This window comes from Stegostoma tigrinum, chromosome 21 (assembly GCF_030684315.1).
Source record: "Stegostoma tigrinum isolate sSteTig4 chromosome 21, sSteTig4.hap1, whole genome shotgun sequence".
Classification (NCBI taxonomy): domain Eukaryota; kingdom Metazoa; phylum Chordata; class Chondrichthyes; order Orectolobiformes; family Stegostomatidae; genus Stegostoma; species Stegostoma tigrinum.
This window is the reverse complement of record NC_081374.1, coordinates 9,595,437-9,614,889: the sequence shown is the minus strand read 5'-3', so window position 1 is coordinate 9,614,889 and position 19,453 is coordinate 9,595,437. Positions and strand designations below refer to the sequence as shown.

Sequence of the window (19,453 nt, the reverse complement as noted above, 5' to 3'; positions counted from 1 at the left end):
AATGCTTTGTTCTAACGTTCGCCATGCCCCTAATTATTTTCATAACTTGGAATAAGCTCCTTTTGGATTACTTTCCTCTCAAAAATATATCGGTTCAGTGAGGTGAGCCACCAAATTTCAATCCCAGTATCATTCTCTAAATTCTCTAAATTCTCTTCCATGTTTCAGGCCTATGATACTGAAGGGAAGGCATTAAAAATCTACACAACTTCCAATAGCTCTCTTGGGATTTAAATTACATTAGAACTTGTTCTCTCTGCCCTAAATGTGGAAGGGCCGATGTTGAACTGAGGTGGACAAAGTCAGAGATCACATAACAGGTTATAGTCAAACAGGTCTTTTTGGAGTCACAAGCTTTCAGAGATTTGTTCCTTCATCAAATGAAATGACTTCACCTGATGGAGAAGCAGTGCTCTGAAAGCTTTTGACTTAAAAAAAAACGTGTTGGACTACAATGCAGTATTGTGTGACTTCTGACTCTCAGCCCATGGCTTAGTTAGTAAAAGGATTGTTCCTGGTCTGTTTCTGTAAATTCCTTGAGTCCTGGAATCCTCCAAGAGCTCTGCAGTCCTCCAATTCTAGCCTCTTGAGCATCCCTAAGGTCCCATTGCCCCACCATTGGCAGCTTTGCTGTCAGCTGCCTAGTCACTGTATACTGGAATTCCTTTATAACTCCTCTGTGTCTTTACCTCTTCTTTTAAGATGCTGTTTGAAATCTCTTCAGCCAAGTGTTTCTGCCTCTACAATGTGCATTCAGACGCGGTCTATGTATCAAAACATTCAGAAACAACAGTAACCTTGAAGCCAATGACAACTGAGCTGTTTATTCACACCAGTCACGTTTCACTCGATTGAATGATTTAGAGTCATAGAGCTGTACAGCATGGAAACAAACCCTTCAGGCCAACTCATCCATGCTAAACAGATATCTTAAATTAATCTAGTCCCATTTGCCAGCATTTGGCAAATATCACTCTAACTTCCCAAGTTGGACAGCCAATGCAGATTGCATGAGGAAACAGCGATTAGTTTTTGCAAATTTTATTTATGATTGTAGGACCAAATTTTAAGACTTTTGTCCAGCAGCTCCCCGTATTTGGTGGAAACAGCTATATAAATGCAGGTTGTTGCTGTGGTGGCTTATCAAATTTTAGCTAGAGAAATGCACAACAATTTTCTTTATACCTGTAGGCTCGATGAAGAGAGAACTGCTGGTGCAATTGCTCCTGATAAATGACCAGTACATCCACCTACACACCCCCTTTCTCTTGTGGGAAATCATCGTACATGATAGTGAATTTTACTTGGCTGTGTCACCCCCCAAGGTGGAACAGCTGGTGAATCCTTGTGCTTTGAAGGAAAGCACACTATTGACACGAGGATGTGCGTTTGCCTGTTGTCAAGGATTATACCCAAATTTTTGGAAAATGGAATGATAAAATGGAAAATAACAAAAGGGTAATGTTAACATTACTTGTTGGTGTTTAGTCTGCAGGACTGTGGTTAGAGCAAAATCAGGAAGTATCTAAAAGCTGCATTGCACTTTATCCCATTAATTCAGTTAACATTGCCCCAAATTTTCTCCACATAAAAGAACTAAATGCACTCAGCATTTCCTCCCTCAGACTTAATTATTCCAGTTGATGAATAGTTTCAGTGACCAAATAGACAAGGGGACCATCTTGTCCTGAATGTAACAGATGGGCAAGTTTGGAAAGAAAACGTTGGGACAAGCTTTACTGGCAACTTTCTTTCTCGCTGTTATTTATTCAGAAAACACTGCAATCAAAAATAAAGAAATGCTCTGCGAGCCCTTTGTGTTTCTGCTTGTTGTTTTATTTTCACCCAGTAATGGTCAGCGTTACAGGAAATCTACAGAAAATTAGTTTGGTCAATGGTGCAGTGATAGAAAAGACTCACATCGCCTGAAAACTGCAAAAATCCCTTTGCGGTGCTTAAAGGGGCCGCATCATCCAGCTCCGGGAGCAGTGGGAAAATGCGGAGGGAGGGAGGGAGGGAAAGGGTCAAACACAAGAGTGTGGCATCACTATCTGAACCTAGAAAAATATGCGCATACTTTCCTGTATAAAAGTGTTGTAAACCGGCTCAGAGTTTCCATTCAGATCTTCAGGTGGCCTGGCTGGAAAAAAAAGACAGCAGATTCTTTGTCAACATGGTCACAAATGTTTTACATAAGAGATTGGATACATTTCTGAACAGCAAGATCCCATTTTTTTGTTTTAATCTTTCTCAAATTCCTATATATGTCTCTCATAAACAGAGTTCATAACCAGTACAGAACAAACACATGGACATCAGTTGGACAGAGAAGAGAGTTTTCTACCAGGACGGGGTTTACCGCTACAAGAACTGTTACCCTCTCACTGTTACCATCTAAAAGAACTCAACAGGATCCACATTCCCCCTTTTTTAACTATTATTTGTGCGGTAATTCGCTTTCTTGATCCAGTTTGCCTGTTTGTCTGGACAATGATAGCAGGGCCTGTTTATGGTTGTCTTGGCTCGTGGTGCCTTTCTCACAATCAGATTGTTTCAGTTCGCCTCACAACAACCAGCATGAGAGCGTCCCAGAGGGGTGGACTGAACCTCCACCACTATCGTTTTCCCTGGGGTGTTAGCCGCCTCCCAGTGCTTGACGAAAGGAGGGTAAATCCCGCTCAATGACACCAGAGAGTCCTTTTGCACACACATCGCCAAAGAGCTCGGCTTCACCTCCACCCTCTGCCCTGTAGACATGAGCCCACGAAAGGACAAGACACTCGACGCCACAAACAGGGCACAGACAGTCAAGGTGATGAGAAACTGTACTCTTATCTCGCTGGTGCCAGAGGCTAAGTTGGCTTCTTTGGTCCTGATCCTGATGCAGGATATCTTATTATGGAGCTGGATGTAGGATGCATGCACACATAACGCATATTCAGTGAATGGTTCCAGGTGAGTCAGATTATACCTGTGTACACCTGCTGGAACCCTGGCGGTGAACAGAGAATTCAAGCTGCTGTTGCTCATTGTATGTGACCATGTGACATTTGATGCTATTATATTCGAGGTGATAATCCATGACAACAGGACATGGTGTGACCCCACTTCTTGTGCATACAGTTGAATGCTCTCATTACCTCCCGGATAGAATCCGTTCACTCTGATGGTCACACTTTTTGTGTCTGCGCCAACCAGATTGTGGGCCACGCAAGCATAGAGCCCAGCTTCATGGACTGTGAGGTTGAATATCTCCAGTGTCCCTTCGGGCTGCACTCTGTACTTGTCTGATATGCTGTAGGCCTGAAGCCTATCACCGGATGGCGTGACCCAATAAATCTCAGGGTCCGGCTCAGCGAAAGCCCGACAGTGGAGGGAAAGTGAGTCCGAGACTGCGGCGTCAAGATGCGAGGGGAATGCTTCAGCAGAGATGAGAGGGAGGCATCGGTCTGTCATCTCTCTGAATGGAACATCTCTCAGGTTTTGACTTTTGAACTCTGGAGGGTCCACGCAGAAAGTTGACTGCGGCTCGATGAAGCGAATGCGGTTTTCGTTGGTGTTCACCCAGCGAATGACGCAGTCACATCGGATGGGGTTGCTGTGAATGCTAATCTCCTGGAGTTTGGAAAGGGACTCAATTGTCTTTCTGTATAAGGCACTCAGAGCATTATTGTTGAGCATGAGAGTTTCCATTTGAGGAATGAGGCGAAACGCACTCGGGTGAATGTAGGAAAGTTTCGGGTTGTTGGTCACCTCCAGTTTGGTCAACTCTGGGAGGTTGTCCAGAGCAAACTTGTCGATGGAGATTAACTCCTCCATGTTGTTAATGCCCAACTCTTTGAGATGAAGCATATCGGTGAAATCACCCTGCTGGATCCTTTCGATTGGATTCTTATTCAAATCCAAAAACTTAAGATCTGGAACTTTCCGGAGAGCCATCTTTGGAACCTTAGGCAATTTGTTATCATAAAAAGAAATGCTTTCTAAATTCTCCAGCCCCTCGAGGGCATGATCCGAAATTTCCTTTAGGCTCATTCCACTCAATACGAGACTTCTTAGATTGACAAGAGGCTTAAAGTTCATGTTCTGGATCGTTTCTACTGCATTCTCTCCTATTGTGAGGATTTCCAGACTGGGAATCGGCTCAAACCATTCCCTTCCAATGGTCCTCAGCTTGTTGGAGTTCAAATGGAGCCGAAGGAGGTTTTCAAGACCAGAGAATGCCCTGGGGGAGATGCTGCTTAGCTGGTTGTGGTTCAAGTATAGCTCTTGAAGGTTGGTGAGAGTGGAGAAGCCATCATCTGACAGTTTGGTCAACTGGTTCTCTTCCAAATGGAGGACGAGGAGATTGAACATGTTCTTCAAGCTGAAGTCTTCAATCCTGGAGAAACTGTTCTGGGACAGATCCAGCTCCGTCAGGTTCACCAGGTATTCTAGCTCTTCTGGCTCAATTCTAGCAATTCTATTACTCTGCAGTAATAATGTCTGTGTTTCTTCAGGCAGATTCGTAGGAACTTGAGTCATTAAAAAATCATTGCAGTCCACTGTTGGAGCCTCCCTGTACATAGACCTTGGTGTGAACCAAGGCTTAACTTCACAAACACATGCATCTGGACATTTGACACGCCAAGGGATCGCTTCAGTTAATGTAACAGCTGCCAAACTGATAAACATGTACTGGTTCAGAAACATTTTTCTTCCCAATTATGAAACTGCTAATGTTTGAGAGTCCTTTAAGGTACTATTTGTGTAATATAATACAGGATATCCAAATGCAGATGTCTTAAATGTCAAGAGGGCATTTTAACGTGTGCAGTAAGCAACGGAACTAGAGCCAGAGGTTATTCCAGCTTTAGCATGTCATCCACACTTCACAGGCAAATGGCATCTCACTCCATTAGTTGAGGATTTCTGGCAGTGATTGTCAATTTTGCTTCATTCAGCATTTGAAGAAAGCAGTTTGCCTGTGCCTAAGTGATCGGTACTTGCCTCCGAGGCCTGATCCTGCAACAGAATAATAGACGCTGTTAGAGAACTGCTTTTGGAAAAGGTTCACTGCTTGCTAAAATGCCAACTATATGATACATGCAAGGATTAAGAAATAAACAGACGGAATATTAGCAATGAATACTCAGTCCTCAGTGGGGCGACTAATACAACTCTCTGAAGAAATAATAACTAACAACCCATGTTTTTAGATTTTTGGAAGATGTGACTTCCTACCTGAAAAGGAGTGTGAACTTTGGGACCATTTTAAAGAGACCCTCTGGGACAAATTGGCCCACTTGATCAGCACCTCATCCATCAGCTAAAACATTGACTCCCTCCATCACCAACATTTAGGAGCAACAGTATATATCATCTCCAAGATGCACTGTAGGAATTCACTAAGACTCCTTAGCTGCCACAATTAAAATCTGCAATCACTTCCACTTAGAAGGATAAGGGTACTGAATACATGGGAACACCACCACCTGCAAGTTCCCCTCCGAGCCCCTCACCATCCAATTGGAAACATACTTCCATCTTTCAGTTATTTTGGAACTCTCTTCCTAATGACATTGTGGCTGTCCTGGCATCATGAAGATTACAACAGTTCAGCAAGGTGGCTCATCACCATCTTCTTTAGGGCGATTAGGGATGAGCAATGTATGCTGGCCCATACAACAACACACACATCCCTTGAATGAACTATAAATAAAGGCCCGACTACTATATTTTGCATTTTGTTATGAACCTCGCCAACAGGAAAATAGTACCAGGAAATGCCATTCTTGTAACTTCACTGTTAAGAAAATCTCATTGACGTAAGGACTATAGGAACAGAGGTGGCCATTCTTCCCCTTGAACCTGCTGCATCATTCACTTGTTTAATGACTGACCTGTATCCTATCTTCATTTGGTCACCTTCATTTGATAATTGTTCATACCCTTGACAATCAAAAACTTATCCATTTTTTATTTCTACCTGACCCTGAGCCTGATCAGCATGTTGGGGCAGGGACTTTTAACTTCCCACTACACTACGAAGTGGTACGCAGGGGAATAGGTTTTCCATCCTATTCATGTTACCAAATAGGGGTGTATGAAAAATCTCCCAGGCATTAATATTCCAGATGCATGTGGTCTTCTTCAGGCATTGAAGAGAGCATTGGGTGATTGTTTGGATAGAAATTATGTGCAGGGATATGGGGAGAAAGACAGGAGATTGGCACTAGGTAATACAGCCAGTGTAGGTGCAATGGGCTGAATGGCCTCCACCTGCATTGTAATAATTCTGTAATTCCTTCCTGCTCAGCCGCTGATTCAAGTCACTCTTTCCCTCCCTGGTGGGTGTGGAAGCCAATATCACTGCTAGTGACATGGTCCACGCTTTCCATGAATGGGTTCTCTGTCAGCCTTCTGAGTGGTGCCTCACAACACACCACTCAAATCAGATGTCCTACAGCCAACAGGGCACTGACAGACATCAGGAAGCAACATATTTCTAAAAGCGTGAGGACGTTAGTTACTGGAAGCAAAGTAAATAGACCGAAGGAGCTGAGCGGTCATCTTCTGTGCTGTATTATTATATAATTCATAGAATCATCAGTAGAACAAGTCCTGCAATGTAAGCTCAATATCTGCCCACTATAATTACAGAGGAGGTTTCATTTTGATTTTTCCACTGATTATGTCTATCCAGTCTTTGCTACTGCACTTGAATTCTCTGCCTTTTGATATTTAAATTCCATCAAGTCTTGTCATCATCTGGGATTACGGCCCTGTGATTGTTTCTGAATATGGGAGAGGTGTCACATAGTTTACAATTGACACGTCCTATAACTCCCTCAAGCCTGTTCTTGTACCATGAAAATAGAAGGGCATTTACTGGGTCTGTCCTTATATCCTGTAAGGGTTTCATTTCCCATCACAGTCACTTATGTTCTTGTCAATCATGAGGCATAGATTCAGCAGAGTAATACTCCCAATGAGACATGCCTTATACCACATGCAGTAAATCTCAGTGTTTAGAAGAGAGGCTGCCAATCTGTGACTACTCAAGGTGGAACCTCCAATGTCCCTTAAGCCTCTGTCTCGCCTAAATATATGATTCTTCATGTGTTCGGAATTACTTTTTAAACTTGTATCAGTGATAATGGGAACTGCAGATGCTGGAGAATCCAAGATAACAAAGTGTGGAGTTGAGCTCCTGAGATGCTGCTTGGCCTGCTGTGTTCATCCAGCTCCACACTTTTTAAACTTCTCCATTTGTGGGGCATGGGCATTATTGGTTGGGCCAGCATTTAATTGCCCATCCCAAATTTCTCCTAGAGGAGGTGATGGTGAGCGACTTTCTTGAACTGATGCAGTCCATGTGCTGTTGGTTGACCCACAATGCCATTAGAGAGGGAATTCCAGCATTTTGACCCAACAACAGTGAAGGGACAGTGAGATATTTCCAAGTCAGGAAGGTGAGTAGCTTGGAGGGAAACCTGCAGGCTATAGTGTTCCCATGTTCCTGCTGCTCTTGTCCTTCAACATGGAAGTGATTGTGGGTTTGGAAGGTGCTGTCTAAGGACCTATGATGAATTTCTGCAATGCATCTTGCTGCTACTGGACATCAGATAGGGAGTGAGTGGATGCTTGTGGATGTAGTGCCAATCAAATGGCTGCTTTGTCCTGGACAGTGTCAAGCTTCCTGAGTGTTGTTGGAGCTGCACCCATCTCGGCAAGTGGGGAGTATTCCATCACACTCCTGACTTGTGCCTTGTCGATAACGAACAAGGTTTTGGAAACAAGGAGGCGAATTATTCAGCGTCTAGTGAAGTATTCCCAGCCTCTGACCTACTCTTGCAGTCACTGTGTTTATGTGGTGAGTCCAGTTGAGTCTCTGGTCAATGGTAGCCCCCAGATATCGCTAGTGGAGAACTCAATGAAATGTCAAGGGGTGGTGAATAGATTGCCTCTTATTGGAGATGGTAATTGCCTTGCATTTGTGTCGTGCAAACGTTTCTTGCCTCTTGCCATCACAAGCCTTACCCTTCAGATATAGGTCATTTAAAATGGACCGCTCCAGTATCTGCGCATCCATTACAACAAAGTAGCCACTATGAACAACGGGCAATTCAAATGAGCTAATTGATGGTGTTTCTTTAGCCAACACTCAGTCACAAGTACCCTCAATTGTCCTTGTGCCCTCTCATGTGAGATATAAGTACATAGGACATAGGAGCAGGAGGTGAGCCTGCTTTGTCAGTCAATAAAATCATGCCTGATCTGAAATATACACATAGAATGCTGGAGAAACTCAGCAGGTCTGGCAGCATCTGTGGAGAGAGAAAGAGTTAACATTTCAACTCTGGTATCACTCTTCCCATAGATGCTGCCAGATCTGCTGAATTTCTTGAGCATTCTTTGTGCTTGTTTCAGATTCCCAGCACCTACAGCATTTTGCCTTTATCCATGGTTGATCTGGTGTTGCCTTAACTCCAATTTCCGGCCTTGACCCTCCAATTATTTCTTCCCATGTCAAACAAAAATCTGTCGAGCTCAGCCTTGAATATATTCAATGGCTCAGCCCCCAGTATTCACTGGAGGAGTGAATTCCAAACACTAATAATCCTCTCAGATTTAATTTCTCCTCATTCCCATTTTAGATGAGCAACACCATACCATGAAACGATGTTCCCCAGTGCTAGATCCTCTCATGTGGACAGAAGTCTCATTCCATAGGTTTGAGTTCAAAAATCTAGACTGGAATACCTGTGCAGTGCCGTGGCAGTGCATCACTGTTGAGAGTGCTTTCTCTCAAATTAGATCTCAAATTGATGCTTGTCAAGTTGATTTTGAAAGATCCAATGGTGATATTTTAAAGAAGGACACAAGAATTATCTCTGGTGTCCTGGCCAATAGCTACCTCAATCAACATCACAATGCGTGAGTTAGAGACAGAAACAGAAGTTGCTGGCATAACTCAGCAGGTCTGGCAGCATCTCTGGAGAGAAATCAGACTTAATGTTTCAGGTTGAGTGATCCTTCCTCACTCGACCTGAAACATTAACTCTGATTTCTTTCCAGAGGTGCTGCTGAGTCTTTTCCAGCAATTTTTATTTTTGTCTCTGATTTATAGCATCCACGGGTCTTTTGGTTTTTATAATGAATGGGTTAACTGGCCATAAACGTGTTGCAGCTCACTGCACGTAAATTGGCTGCCACGTGTCCTACAATAGTGACTATGCTTCAAAAAGTCCTTTGGTTGTAAAGCAATTTGGAACATTGTGAACAATATTATATAGATACAAATCTTTCTTTTTTACCCATTTTTCATAGAGCCATAAAGTCAAACAGTTTGGAAACCGGCCTTTCAGTCCAACTAGAAAATGCCAACCATAATCCCAAACTAAACTACACCCACTTGCCTGCGTTTGGTCCATATCCCTCTAAACATTTCTTATTCATGTACTTATCTAAATGTTTTTTAGACATTGTAACTGTAATCATATCCACTACTTTCTCTTGATGTTCACTTCACACATGAACCTACACTATGTAAATAAAATTGCCCTTCTGTCTTCTTTAAATCTTTCTCCTCTCACCTTAAAAATAGTGTTGAAATTCCCCACGCTAGGGAAAAGACACCTATCATTCACCTTGTCTATAGTTCTCATGATTTTAGAAACCTCTATAAGGTCACCCTCAACCTCCTATGTTCCAGTGAAAGAAATTCCAACTCATCCAGTCTCTCCTTATAACTCAAACCCACCAAGCCCAGCAACATCCTGGTAAATCTCTTCTAAACCTCTCTAGCTTAATAATATCCTTCCTACAACAGGGTGATCAGAACTGGACACAGTATTCTAGAAGGGCTCAGAAAATCTCTTTTATTTTCAATATCGTTCTTGAGAGCTCTGTCTGATGCTCTATATTCATCACCTAACTACAAAAGACAGATCGTCTGTATCAACTTGCTGTGTGTAAATTTGCTGCCAGGTTTCTTACATTACAATCGTGCCATGAAGTGATTTGGGAAGTCCAGAGGTCATGAAATGTGCCATAGCTATGCAAAGCTTTCTCTGGTATCAAGATTGCTTATACATCTACAGATCTTAAAGGGGCATCACTTTCAATTCCACCACAGCAGCTGGTGGAATTTAAAAAAAAAATTGTAGGGTTCAGACACGAATTGGAGTTGAGACCACAATCAGATCAGCAGTGCCTGCACTGAATGGCTGAGAGGACTCAAGGGGCTGAATGGCCTGCTCCTTTAGTCCCATTTAAAGTATCTTTGGTAGATCTGGAAGGGTTGGTGGGGAGTAAGGCTCCATTCTCATTATGAAAACATCACCTGCAAACTGAGACAGAGATGCATTTCAATATCTGGGGAGCCATCAGGAAGGTTCCAATGCAATGTTGTAAGGGCTACTATTTCGTAGACACTACACACATCTGCACCAGGCACAATAATGTGAAGTCAGCTAGTTTTCTTTCCACTGCCTGGGCCTTCGAGGTCCTTCTGGAACTGAAGGTCAATGCCTCAGTCAGTGTGCTGACTTTGCAAGGAATCTCGGAGTGGCTGTGCTCAGGCACAGACACAGCACTTCAAGGGAATATCAGCCTTAATGCTCAGCATAAGATGCACTGTGATTGTCATGGGACTGGAGGCTTCAATGCTAGACGCTAATGGTGAATAGATGGAGTGCTGGCTGTGTTTATAGTGTCAAAGTGATTATTTTTCTTAAATGGCTAGAGGTTTGACGGTGCATTCAATTCATATGTCAAATTGCACAGGATTATATTGAATCTAAGTGCAGCCTAACTGTTCTATGTGGTCCTTGTGACATTCAAGGCCCCCTTCCTCTTCACTTCATCTCTCCCTATCAGCAGCATTAGAGACTAAAGGGAGTTGTACCTATACTCAGGCCATAGCTACTGAGCATGTGTGAAGGGATCTCTGTCATAGCGATGTTGGATCATAAGGAACTCAAGAATAGGGTCCCAGGCGTCCAAGTAAGATGTCCTCTCTTTCCATCCTCTGTTTATACTTTTGTTCAATAAAGCCTGCTGCCACTGTCTCACAGGAAGGTAGATCTCTCAGTATTACAGACTCACAGAACAGAGGCAGACAGTAGCAACCTGAAGTGAAGTCAGTGACAGTGAAACACCAGGTTAGCTCAGCAATTCAAACCCAGAGGTGGGGGAAAAAAAAAATGTCATGTGATAGGAGATGGTGAGTGATGCGAGGGTATTTAGGCAATATACTGTGATATGAGAAAGCCTGTGCAGAAGCTGGAGAAAGTGGCTCAGTGATTAGCACTGCTGTGTACAGTACCAGGGACCTGGGTTCAATTCTACCCTCAGGTGACTGAGTGTGTGGAGTTTGCACATTGTCTGTGTGTCTTTCTGCTGGGTGCTCTTGTTTCCTCTCGCAATCCAAAGATGTGCAGGTTAGGGTAGATTGGCTCATGCTAAATTGCTCATGGTGTTCAGGGATTTGTGGGCTTGGTGGGTTAGCCATGGGAAATGCAGGGATAGGGGGATGGGTCTGAGTGAGATGCTCTTCAGAGGCTTGGTTAGTGTGTACCCAGTGGGCCAAATGGCCTGTTTCCACACTGTAGAGTTCGTATCAATTTTGGCGTACAGAGATTTGGGTAATTTGAAACAAATCTAGCTTTAAATTGGATACTGGAGAAATTGTTTTAATCCTTTCAGATTCTACTCAATGATTAAGGCCAGGAATTATCAGACCATACTCCAAACATTGGTGCATTCAGAGTAAAAGCCAAATGTGTGCTATGTTTTGCTACAATGGTAAAGTGATTATAGAAATCATATATGTAATTCTTAATCATTATGATGCTTTATTAAGCACGACTGCTTGTACAGCTTTAGACGTCTTTCAGTGACAAGACATTGAAAATATGCAGCCTTTGTATTACAAGGGTCTTCCATCTCCTTCAGAACAGAAACTGGAAGCAGTGCATTCAAGTAAGCACTAAAGGAGGCAATACTCAGTTGCCTGAGAACATTCCAGTCAGTGAACTGTACTTTCTGCATATAATCACAGAGAAGGAAACCAGCACACAAGTCATTCATTTACTCAAATGTGGAACTCTGGACATTCCTAAACTTATGGATTGAGGACACTGTTCATGGAAACCCAGTTGTCTCTTTTAAGGAGAATCAATTCTGCCTTGATGAAGATAAGGAAGAAGTGAAGTCACCTACTTATTGCACAGAACCTGCCCAGAAGACGCAACAACAGCAAACTGCACTTACAGTTCCTCCTGGACTGGTTAGTCAGATCATTGCTAGGATGCAAGAAAGCAGCCTATGCTGGTTTAATCCATAATGAAAGAAAATTAAGTCTCTAAGATTTCAACAGCCAGTCGAGTGGCCACAGAATCAAAATCTTCAATTGTGCAAAGAAGCAGTTTTGGATTTCAATATAAATGTAATACTATTGAAGCTTCAGTTCCACATCTGCCCAGGCAGAGGCATGTTGTCTTCAACAATTCCTAGCCATCATGTACAGAGAACATCAACATGACCTTGCCGTGTTTAAGGAAATATTTCAATCCTCAGAGAAAGGCCCGTCAGAAGAAATACAGCAATAACTAATAAGATCAATTGAAAGAGAAAGAGTTCTTTCCATCCAAGTGGATCATATTAATATTCCACGTGTATAAATTATTGATCTGTATCGATGGTAGCTGGAGGCTGCAAGAGAAGCCCAGTGGTAAGCCGAAGAATCATTAAAACTCTTGGTCAAACAAAGTCTATAAGATCAAATCATCAAGTTCATGGAAATGTAGAATTCCTTTGCAAAATTTAAAGTTAAATGTAGGAACAAACTGGAACAGTTAGAACTCAACAGAGTTAAAATATATTAGCTGTCTCAATGTGATCGCAGAATCAAATGTTCAGCTGTTAGCAGTTAAATCAAGCCTTACAGGCTGGAAATGAGAAACTTGCAGAAGATTTGCAAAGTTCTTGCACTCACATAACTAGTGTTTTCACCCAGGTGACGCAGCAAAAAATGCAGGACAAAAAACCTTTTTTTGTTGCAGAAATGTTCAGAACGCTAAGATCATAATGAATGTTGAGGTGAAAAAAAGACCCTCTCCACTACAGTTAATAAGCAATTATCTAGTCTTTTAAAAAGAAACATTGGAGACAAAGAACAAGTATCTTTATAAATGCCTGAAATTCTGTGCAGAAAGAAATTGTTCTTTCAAGTGGCTTCTAAAATCAGAATACTATACAAGAATTTCCTGTTTGGATATCCTCACCATAGAGCCCCCCACCCAAGGATGCGTTCTCAAGCCCCTTACTGTACTCCCCGGACACCCACGACTGTATAGCCAAATTCCAAATGAATGCTGATACCACCACCATGGTAGGATGGGTATCAAATAATGATGAGTCAGAATACAGTCAGGTGATAGAGGGCTTGTTGCTTTGGTGCAATGATAACAACCTCTTTCTCAATGTCAACAAAACTAAAGAACTGATCATTAACTTTGGGAAGAAAGGAGGAAAGCATGCTGCTGTCGACATCAACAGAGCAGAGGAGGAGAGCACCAAAAGTATCAAGTCCCTACAATAATCTAACAACAGCTGACAACCTGTCCTGGACTCCTTAAGTAGGTGCAATGGTCAAGAAGGAACAACAACATCTCTTTTTCCTCATGAAGCTCAGGAAATTTGGCATGTCCATAAGGACCCTCACCAACGTTTACGGATGCACCATAGAAAGCATTCTAACTGGGGCATTAAGGCCTAGTTTGGCAACTGCTGTGCTCAGGACCATAAGAAACTACACAAGGTTGTGCGCATGGCCCAGACCGTCACGGAAGCCAACCTCCCATCCGTGGACTCTATTTACTCTTCTCATAGCCGCGGAAAGGCTGCCAACATCATCAAAGATCCCTCCTATCCCATTAATGCTCTCTTCCAACCTCTCCTGTCAGGTGGAAGATACAGAAGCTTGAACACTCGCAGCAGCAGGTTCAAGAACAGCTTCTTCCCTGCCAGTTTTAGACTGCCAGATGGACTCTCTAACTCCAAATAATGCTGATGTTGTTTTGCACACATCCAATGCAGTCATAGCTTTATATGCCTCAGCGTATCTAAGCACCCAAGAACTGGATGTCCTTGTTTGCTATGATCTGCTTGTTCTGCTCACAAAACAAAGCTTTTAACTGTGCTTTTCAACCAATTACCATAAATCAAATCAAAATCCAATCTTTTCTGTTATTCACATGATGGAATCCTACCCATGAGATCCTGAGATGTTTTGACTGCGTTTCAGTGTCTCAAGATGCAAATGTCAAAGTGATATCCTACCTCCAGAAAAATACATTAGAAGTGATGGAGAAGTCCTCATTTCTTTGCCTACTGCAAAACACTCTTTATCCTCCTTTCAGCTATTACGTTCCTCCCTTGAACAGAAAGCAATGTGGGTAGAAAGGAGAGTGAGAATTTCACTTTCTTGTCTTCCTTTTCGAGAAGCTGTGACCAGGCTAGTCCTGGAGTCTTCTCCTCCAAGTCTGTGTTTCCTTAATTGGGCTTCATTGGTGCTATGTTTAAATCTTTATGTTGGTCAGACCCAAAAGATTAACCATCATCAACTCATTATGTCTCCAACTGCCTCTCAGATGGGTTCTGAAAGAAGGTGAGAAGAGACAGATTCATCACAAAGGGCTCTTTGTAGCACTGCTTGTGGGTCAAGAGAAACAACAGTGCTGCCCTGTGATCTACCAGGCTTACCTCTATATTATTGGACCCCTGTGGTATCTCAACTCTCACATCAATGCCTCCACATTGCCCTATCTCCATGCTGACTACCTCTATTTCATTCGCCAACTGACTTCCCATCAATTAGCCAGATGAACTGTCCATCGGCTGGGACCAGGAAAGGGAATCAGGTTCGATTCCTGGGCTGCGCTGAATTGGGGCAAGGTCAATATTTGCACGAGCAAACTTTCAGCTCCACGTGGAAAGAAAGATCAGCCAGAATTCCTGCTTCCTTGTTCTTTGCCTCATTCTAGAAGCCCCACTTTTCGTAGCATTACATGAGAATGGGATCAGGATTGACAGGCCTATAACATCCTGGACTACATTCGCAAAATGAGAAAGAAGGTGGTTTCCTCCCTGTCAATTGGCCAATATCCCATTGAGAGTTGGTGACTTCAGGTGTAGGGAAGGAGGTGTGAAGTAAATTAAACTAGGCAGAATGTGGTTTAAATACTCAATTCTTCTAATTTCCCAATGCCAGTGACATAATTGAGTAGGGAGTAGTTTCTTTAATTGCCCACAACACATTGACAACAGTAATGCACTTCCTACTGCGCTGGCCACTTGGATTTACAGCTGTTCTGTAAAGCACAGCTCATTAAGGGCCAGTTATCTCATGATATTTTCATTACCACAGATACTCTGGGATTTGCGCTAAGGGATGATCTCTTCAGGAGGAATTCAGGTACCCTGATTACTTGTATGCAAATTCTTTGCTTCCTCTTTTTGAGTCTTTTCTTTGATGTGATTGGCCTGAGTACCTGGGAGTTGGATAACCTCTGCCTATTGAGAAATAAGTGGAATATTGTACACAGTTTCACTTGATAAGCTATTATTTGTTTCCTTGTTTCCATGCAGTGATTTGAGAGACAATCTTCACACTGTCCCTGTGGAAGACTTTGTACTCTGCAGAAGAAACTATTATTTTTTGCAACAATCTCCATCAGCTGCTTGTTCAAACACAGCCTCTTGAAAGAAAGAGACTTGTATTAATGTAATGCTTTTTACTTACTCAGGAACTTTATAGCCAATGAGGTACCTTGTTCTAACATTTGAAACATGGCAGATAATTAGTACCCAGCAAGATCCCATAAACTGAAGTTGCCATGAACATAAGAGACTAATAAACAAGAGCAAGAGTAGGCCATTCAGCCCATCAAGCCTGTCTCACCATTCAGTAAGATCATGACTGATCTACCCCAAGTCTTAACTCCTCTTTGATGCCATCTTATTAAAGACCTAAGCTCCCAGATAACTCGAAAATCTCTGCTTCATCTTTAGCAACTTTCAGTGATCTAGCCCCCACAACTCTCTGCATTGGAGAATTCCAGACATTCTCCATGATGAGTGGGTTATATTCTTTTGTGATCCAGTTGAGCACTAAGGCATTGGTCGTGCTGTACAAAGCTTGCCTGCTTTTCTTCAAAATAGTACCATTGAATACTTTTGCATCCAACTGATAGTGCAAATGGTATCTTAGCTTAATGCTTCCTCTGAAAGAAAGCACTATCAATGGGGCAGCACTCTGTCCATGCACCACGGTGGAGGAACAGACAGATTTGTTCTCAAGTCTCTGCCAGTAAAGGGCTGTGCAGAACTGGGAGGAAAATGGAGTGGAAGCCAAGATCTGATTGGATAGGCATCATATTGGGCAGTGGAGCAGGTTCAAGAGGCCAGAAAACAAGGTGTGGAGCTGGATGAACACAGCAGGTCAAGCAGCATCAGAGGAGCAGGAAGGCTGATGTTTCGGGCCTAGAGCCTTCTTCAGACCCACTTTCTGAAGAAAGTCCATTCAGCTCCATACCTTGCTATCTCAGATTCTCCAGCACCTGCAGTTCCTACTATCTCAAGAGGCCAAATGGTTGGTTCAGTTTCCTGTTTCTCATGTTCTTCTTGAGCACATGACCCGCTGAATGATGGATTTTATGAGATTTTGGGTCCTTCATTCCATCCACTTTGACTAAGCTATGTCTCCAAACCAGCGATAAGGCTACTTTTATTGTGATTACCCTCCATCCCATTCCTCTGTGACATTTCTATTAATATCCAGTGCAATATCATGGACCATTAATTTAATCTGCTGCCTACTGCTCACTGCTGGATGTAGATGGTACCATGGCTGGATGCCTAATGCTTAGCAAGGGTTTGTGATGACAGCTTGAAGCCAAGAGATTCGTTCATATCTCCGCATAGGAATTTTTAACCAGTACCTAACCAGCTCATTATAAAGCATGACTACATCTTGGGGAAATGTCAGTGCTGATTGCCAATTCTGGGACCTTAAGGTTTCTGGTTCAGGTATTTGTTTAGTGTCGTGGAAGGTTTTAAAGCTACGATTCTGAGATGTTTATTTCTAACCTTACCTGGGAGTGAGCTCCAGTAGGATCCAAGAATTGGAACAAATGTGACAAAAATGGAAAACAATCTTGATAATCTCAAATCAGTTCCTCTCGAATCGAGGAAAGAACACACAGACTTGTCACTTGCTCCAGCAGCTTGTTTCTGTAATCAGGAAACACAAGGGCATTCTTTTGAATAAATGCATAAGGAAATCTGGAATGAGAAAATGCCATTTGGCTATGAAGCCATTCCCCATGCAGAATACGTGATTGATTTTCTCTTAAAATGGTTTTCAAGCAAGCATGGGGTTGTATTACTACAAGGCCAATATCTTTAAGATAGCCAGAGGGCATCATGACATTCCAATATTAAAGTATGTACTTCACCTACAGTCCCCTTTTCTGTGTAGCAGTGGCAGTGTAATCAGTCAATTACATCTGTGTGCTGGACAGTAACATCAGTAAACACAGAACCTAGGCTGCCATAACAGAAACTCAGAAAATAGTGCTGTAAACAAATTTCAAGATATCTGACTGAACAGAACCTGATCTTCTGTGTTATATATTACTTAGGATAAAACAAAGAAAACCACAAATGGCATCACAGGGAGTTATGTTGCAGGCCTGGAGCGAGGTTTAGCCAATGGGCTTCCTTTCCTTGTCTACACGCTTTCCATTATGGACAACAGGAGAGCACAGAGCATCAGTAGCTTGCTGATGAAGAGTGGGTGACCATCCTGCCTTTGTGCATGGAGGACTCACACAAGAGAAAGGCAGGAGTTGAGACTATTTGATGGACCAACTAGCCTGTTAAATGCTGAATTCTTCCAAAAATACATCAGCTAATTCCACAACTAACCAAAATACCAACTGTGCCCCCACACAAGGAGGAAGAACCACTTTCTTACTTCAATTCCTCAAGGTGAAAGTACACCAAGACATGTGAGAGCCCTTTATTACTCTAGAATCACTTGGCTTTAACATAGAACATGGAACATAGAACATTTCATCACAGTACAGGCCCTTCGGCCCTCGATGTTGTGCCAACCTGTCATACCGATCTGAAGCACATCTAACCTGCACTATTCCATGTACCTCTATATGCTTGTCCAATGATGACTTAAATGTACTTAAACTTGGTGAAGTTGGCCTTTTCTTGCTTTGTCACCACTATTGTGTATTGCGGGTGATTCAAAGCCATTTTACCACTAAATTGACTCGTTACCCCATGGTTTTGTAGTTTGCAATGTTAAGTAACAGCAACCTGCGTGATATTTTAGAAAGGTGCTGATATGTTTGTTAGAAGAATTATTGGGCTGGGAGTTGGAAGGAGGGCAGGGGGAGGAGAGAATGAACAACGAAATTAATTGGTGCGAGTGAAATCTGTGGCCAAATTAAAAATTCTGCAGAATTGGCTTGAGAACCATTTTACTCTGCAGTCAGTAAGTGGGTGAGAAATGCAGAGAATTAAAAACAGGGCAGCAGGGTTAGACGTGATAGAGTAGGGAGCAGTTAAAAGTAGTAATACACTCGATTGATGCCCTTTAGAAGGTAATTAAATAGTGATGCTGATCTCCAAAAGGCTCTTGAATGTTTGCATTATTATTAAACTAACTGATTTGCATATCACACAAATAAATGCCTCCTTCTGGATATTTTGGATAATATTTGCTCCTCGCTCTCTTAGCCTACGGACCTGTGAAAGATATTAGCCAGACCTGCAGCGATGTCATTTAGTACTTTGTCGATTTCAGTAGTTTATCTAATCTAACCCCTGTGTCCTGCTTTTAATTCTCTGCATTTCTCTTAGTGACACTTGCTTACTGACTGCCATCTGAAGAAATTCCCAGGCCAAAACCTGCAGAATCTGGAATGGGGCCAGAAATTTCATTTTGTGAAAAATGGTGCTGTTCTTTTAATTCCCTACCTCCTACCAGCAGCAAGCCCCAACCTCCCCAATAGCGTCTCAACTCATTATTGCTTCAAATTCAGGTTTTCAAAGTGAGGTTTTCCCTCGAGAACCTGTTAGAGGATTCAGGGAGAGGGATGCGACTTGCAAAAACAAGTCTCTGTACATTCAATATTTGTTGATGCTGTTTGCCACAGTAGCACATTTTCATTTGAATAGTCTTTGAACATAAATATCCCCTGGAGTGTGAGCATTTGAGGTGGGTGGGGGATTCTGCACCATTATGTGGGGAATTCTTGACAGCTGTGCCGATATTTTCAGGGGTGCATGGGTTTTGATAATATTTGCACAAATTGCACACACACAACCACATTCACAATCCATTAACCTCTTCCACAGCGATTAATCCTGATGCTGTCCTCATTTT

At 42.5% G+C, this 19,453-nt stretch overlaps 1 protein-coding gene across 3 annotated transcripts in view; it reads right to left on the bottom strand.

Annotated features, from left to right (window-relative positions):
• Positions 1-953: 953 nt before the first annotated feature.
• LOC125462621 (leucine-rich repeat neuronal protein 2-like) overlaps positions 954-19,453 on the bottom strand; it is a 202,257-nt gene continuing 183,757 nt past the window's right edge. For 2 of the 3 annotated variants that reach the window (XM_048552834.2, XM_059653331.1), the window contains exons 2-3: positions 17,142-17,280; positions 954-5,004 (exon numbers count right to left, since the gene is read on the bottom strand). In XM_048552834.2, the coding sequence (XP_048408791.1) occupies positions 2,554-4,692 (2,139 nt within the window). In that variant the 5' untranslated portion in view covers positions 4,693-5,004; positions 17,142-17,280 and the 3' untranslated portion in view covers positions 954-2,553. The remainder of the gene's footprint in view (positions 5,005-17,141; positions 17,281-19,453) is intronic. The other variant, XM_048552835.2, reaches the window with a different exon arrangement.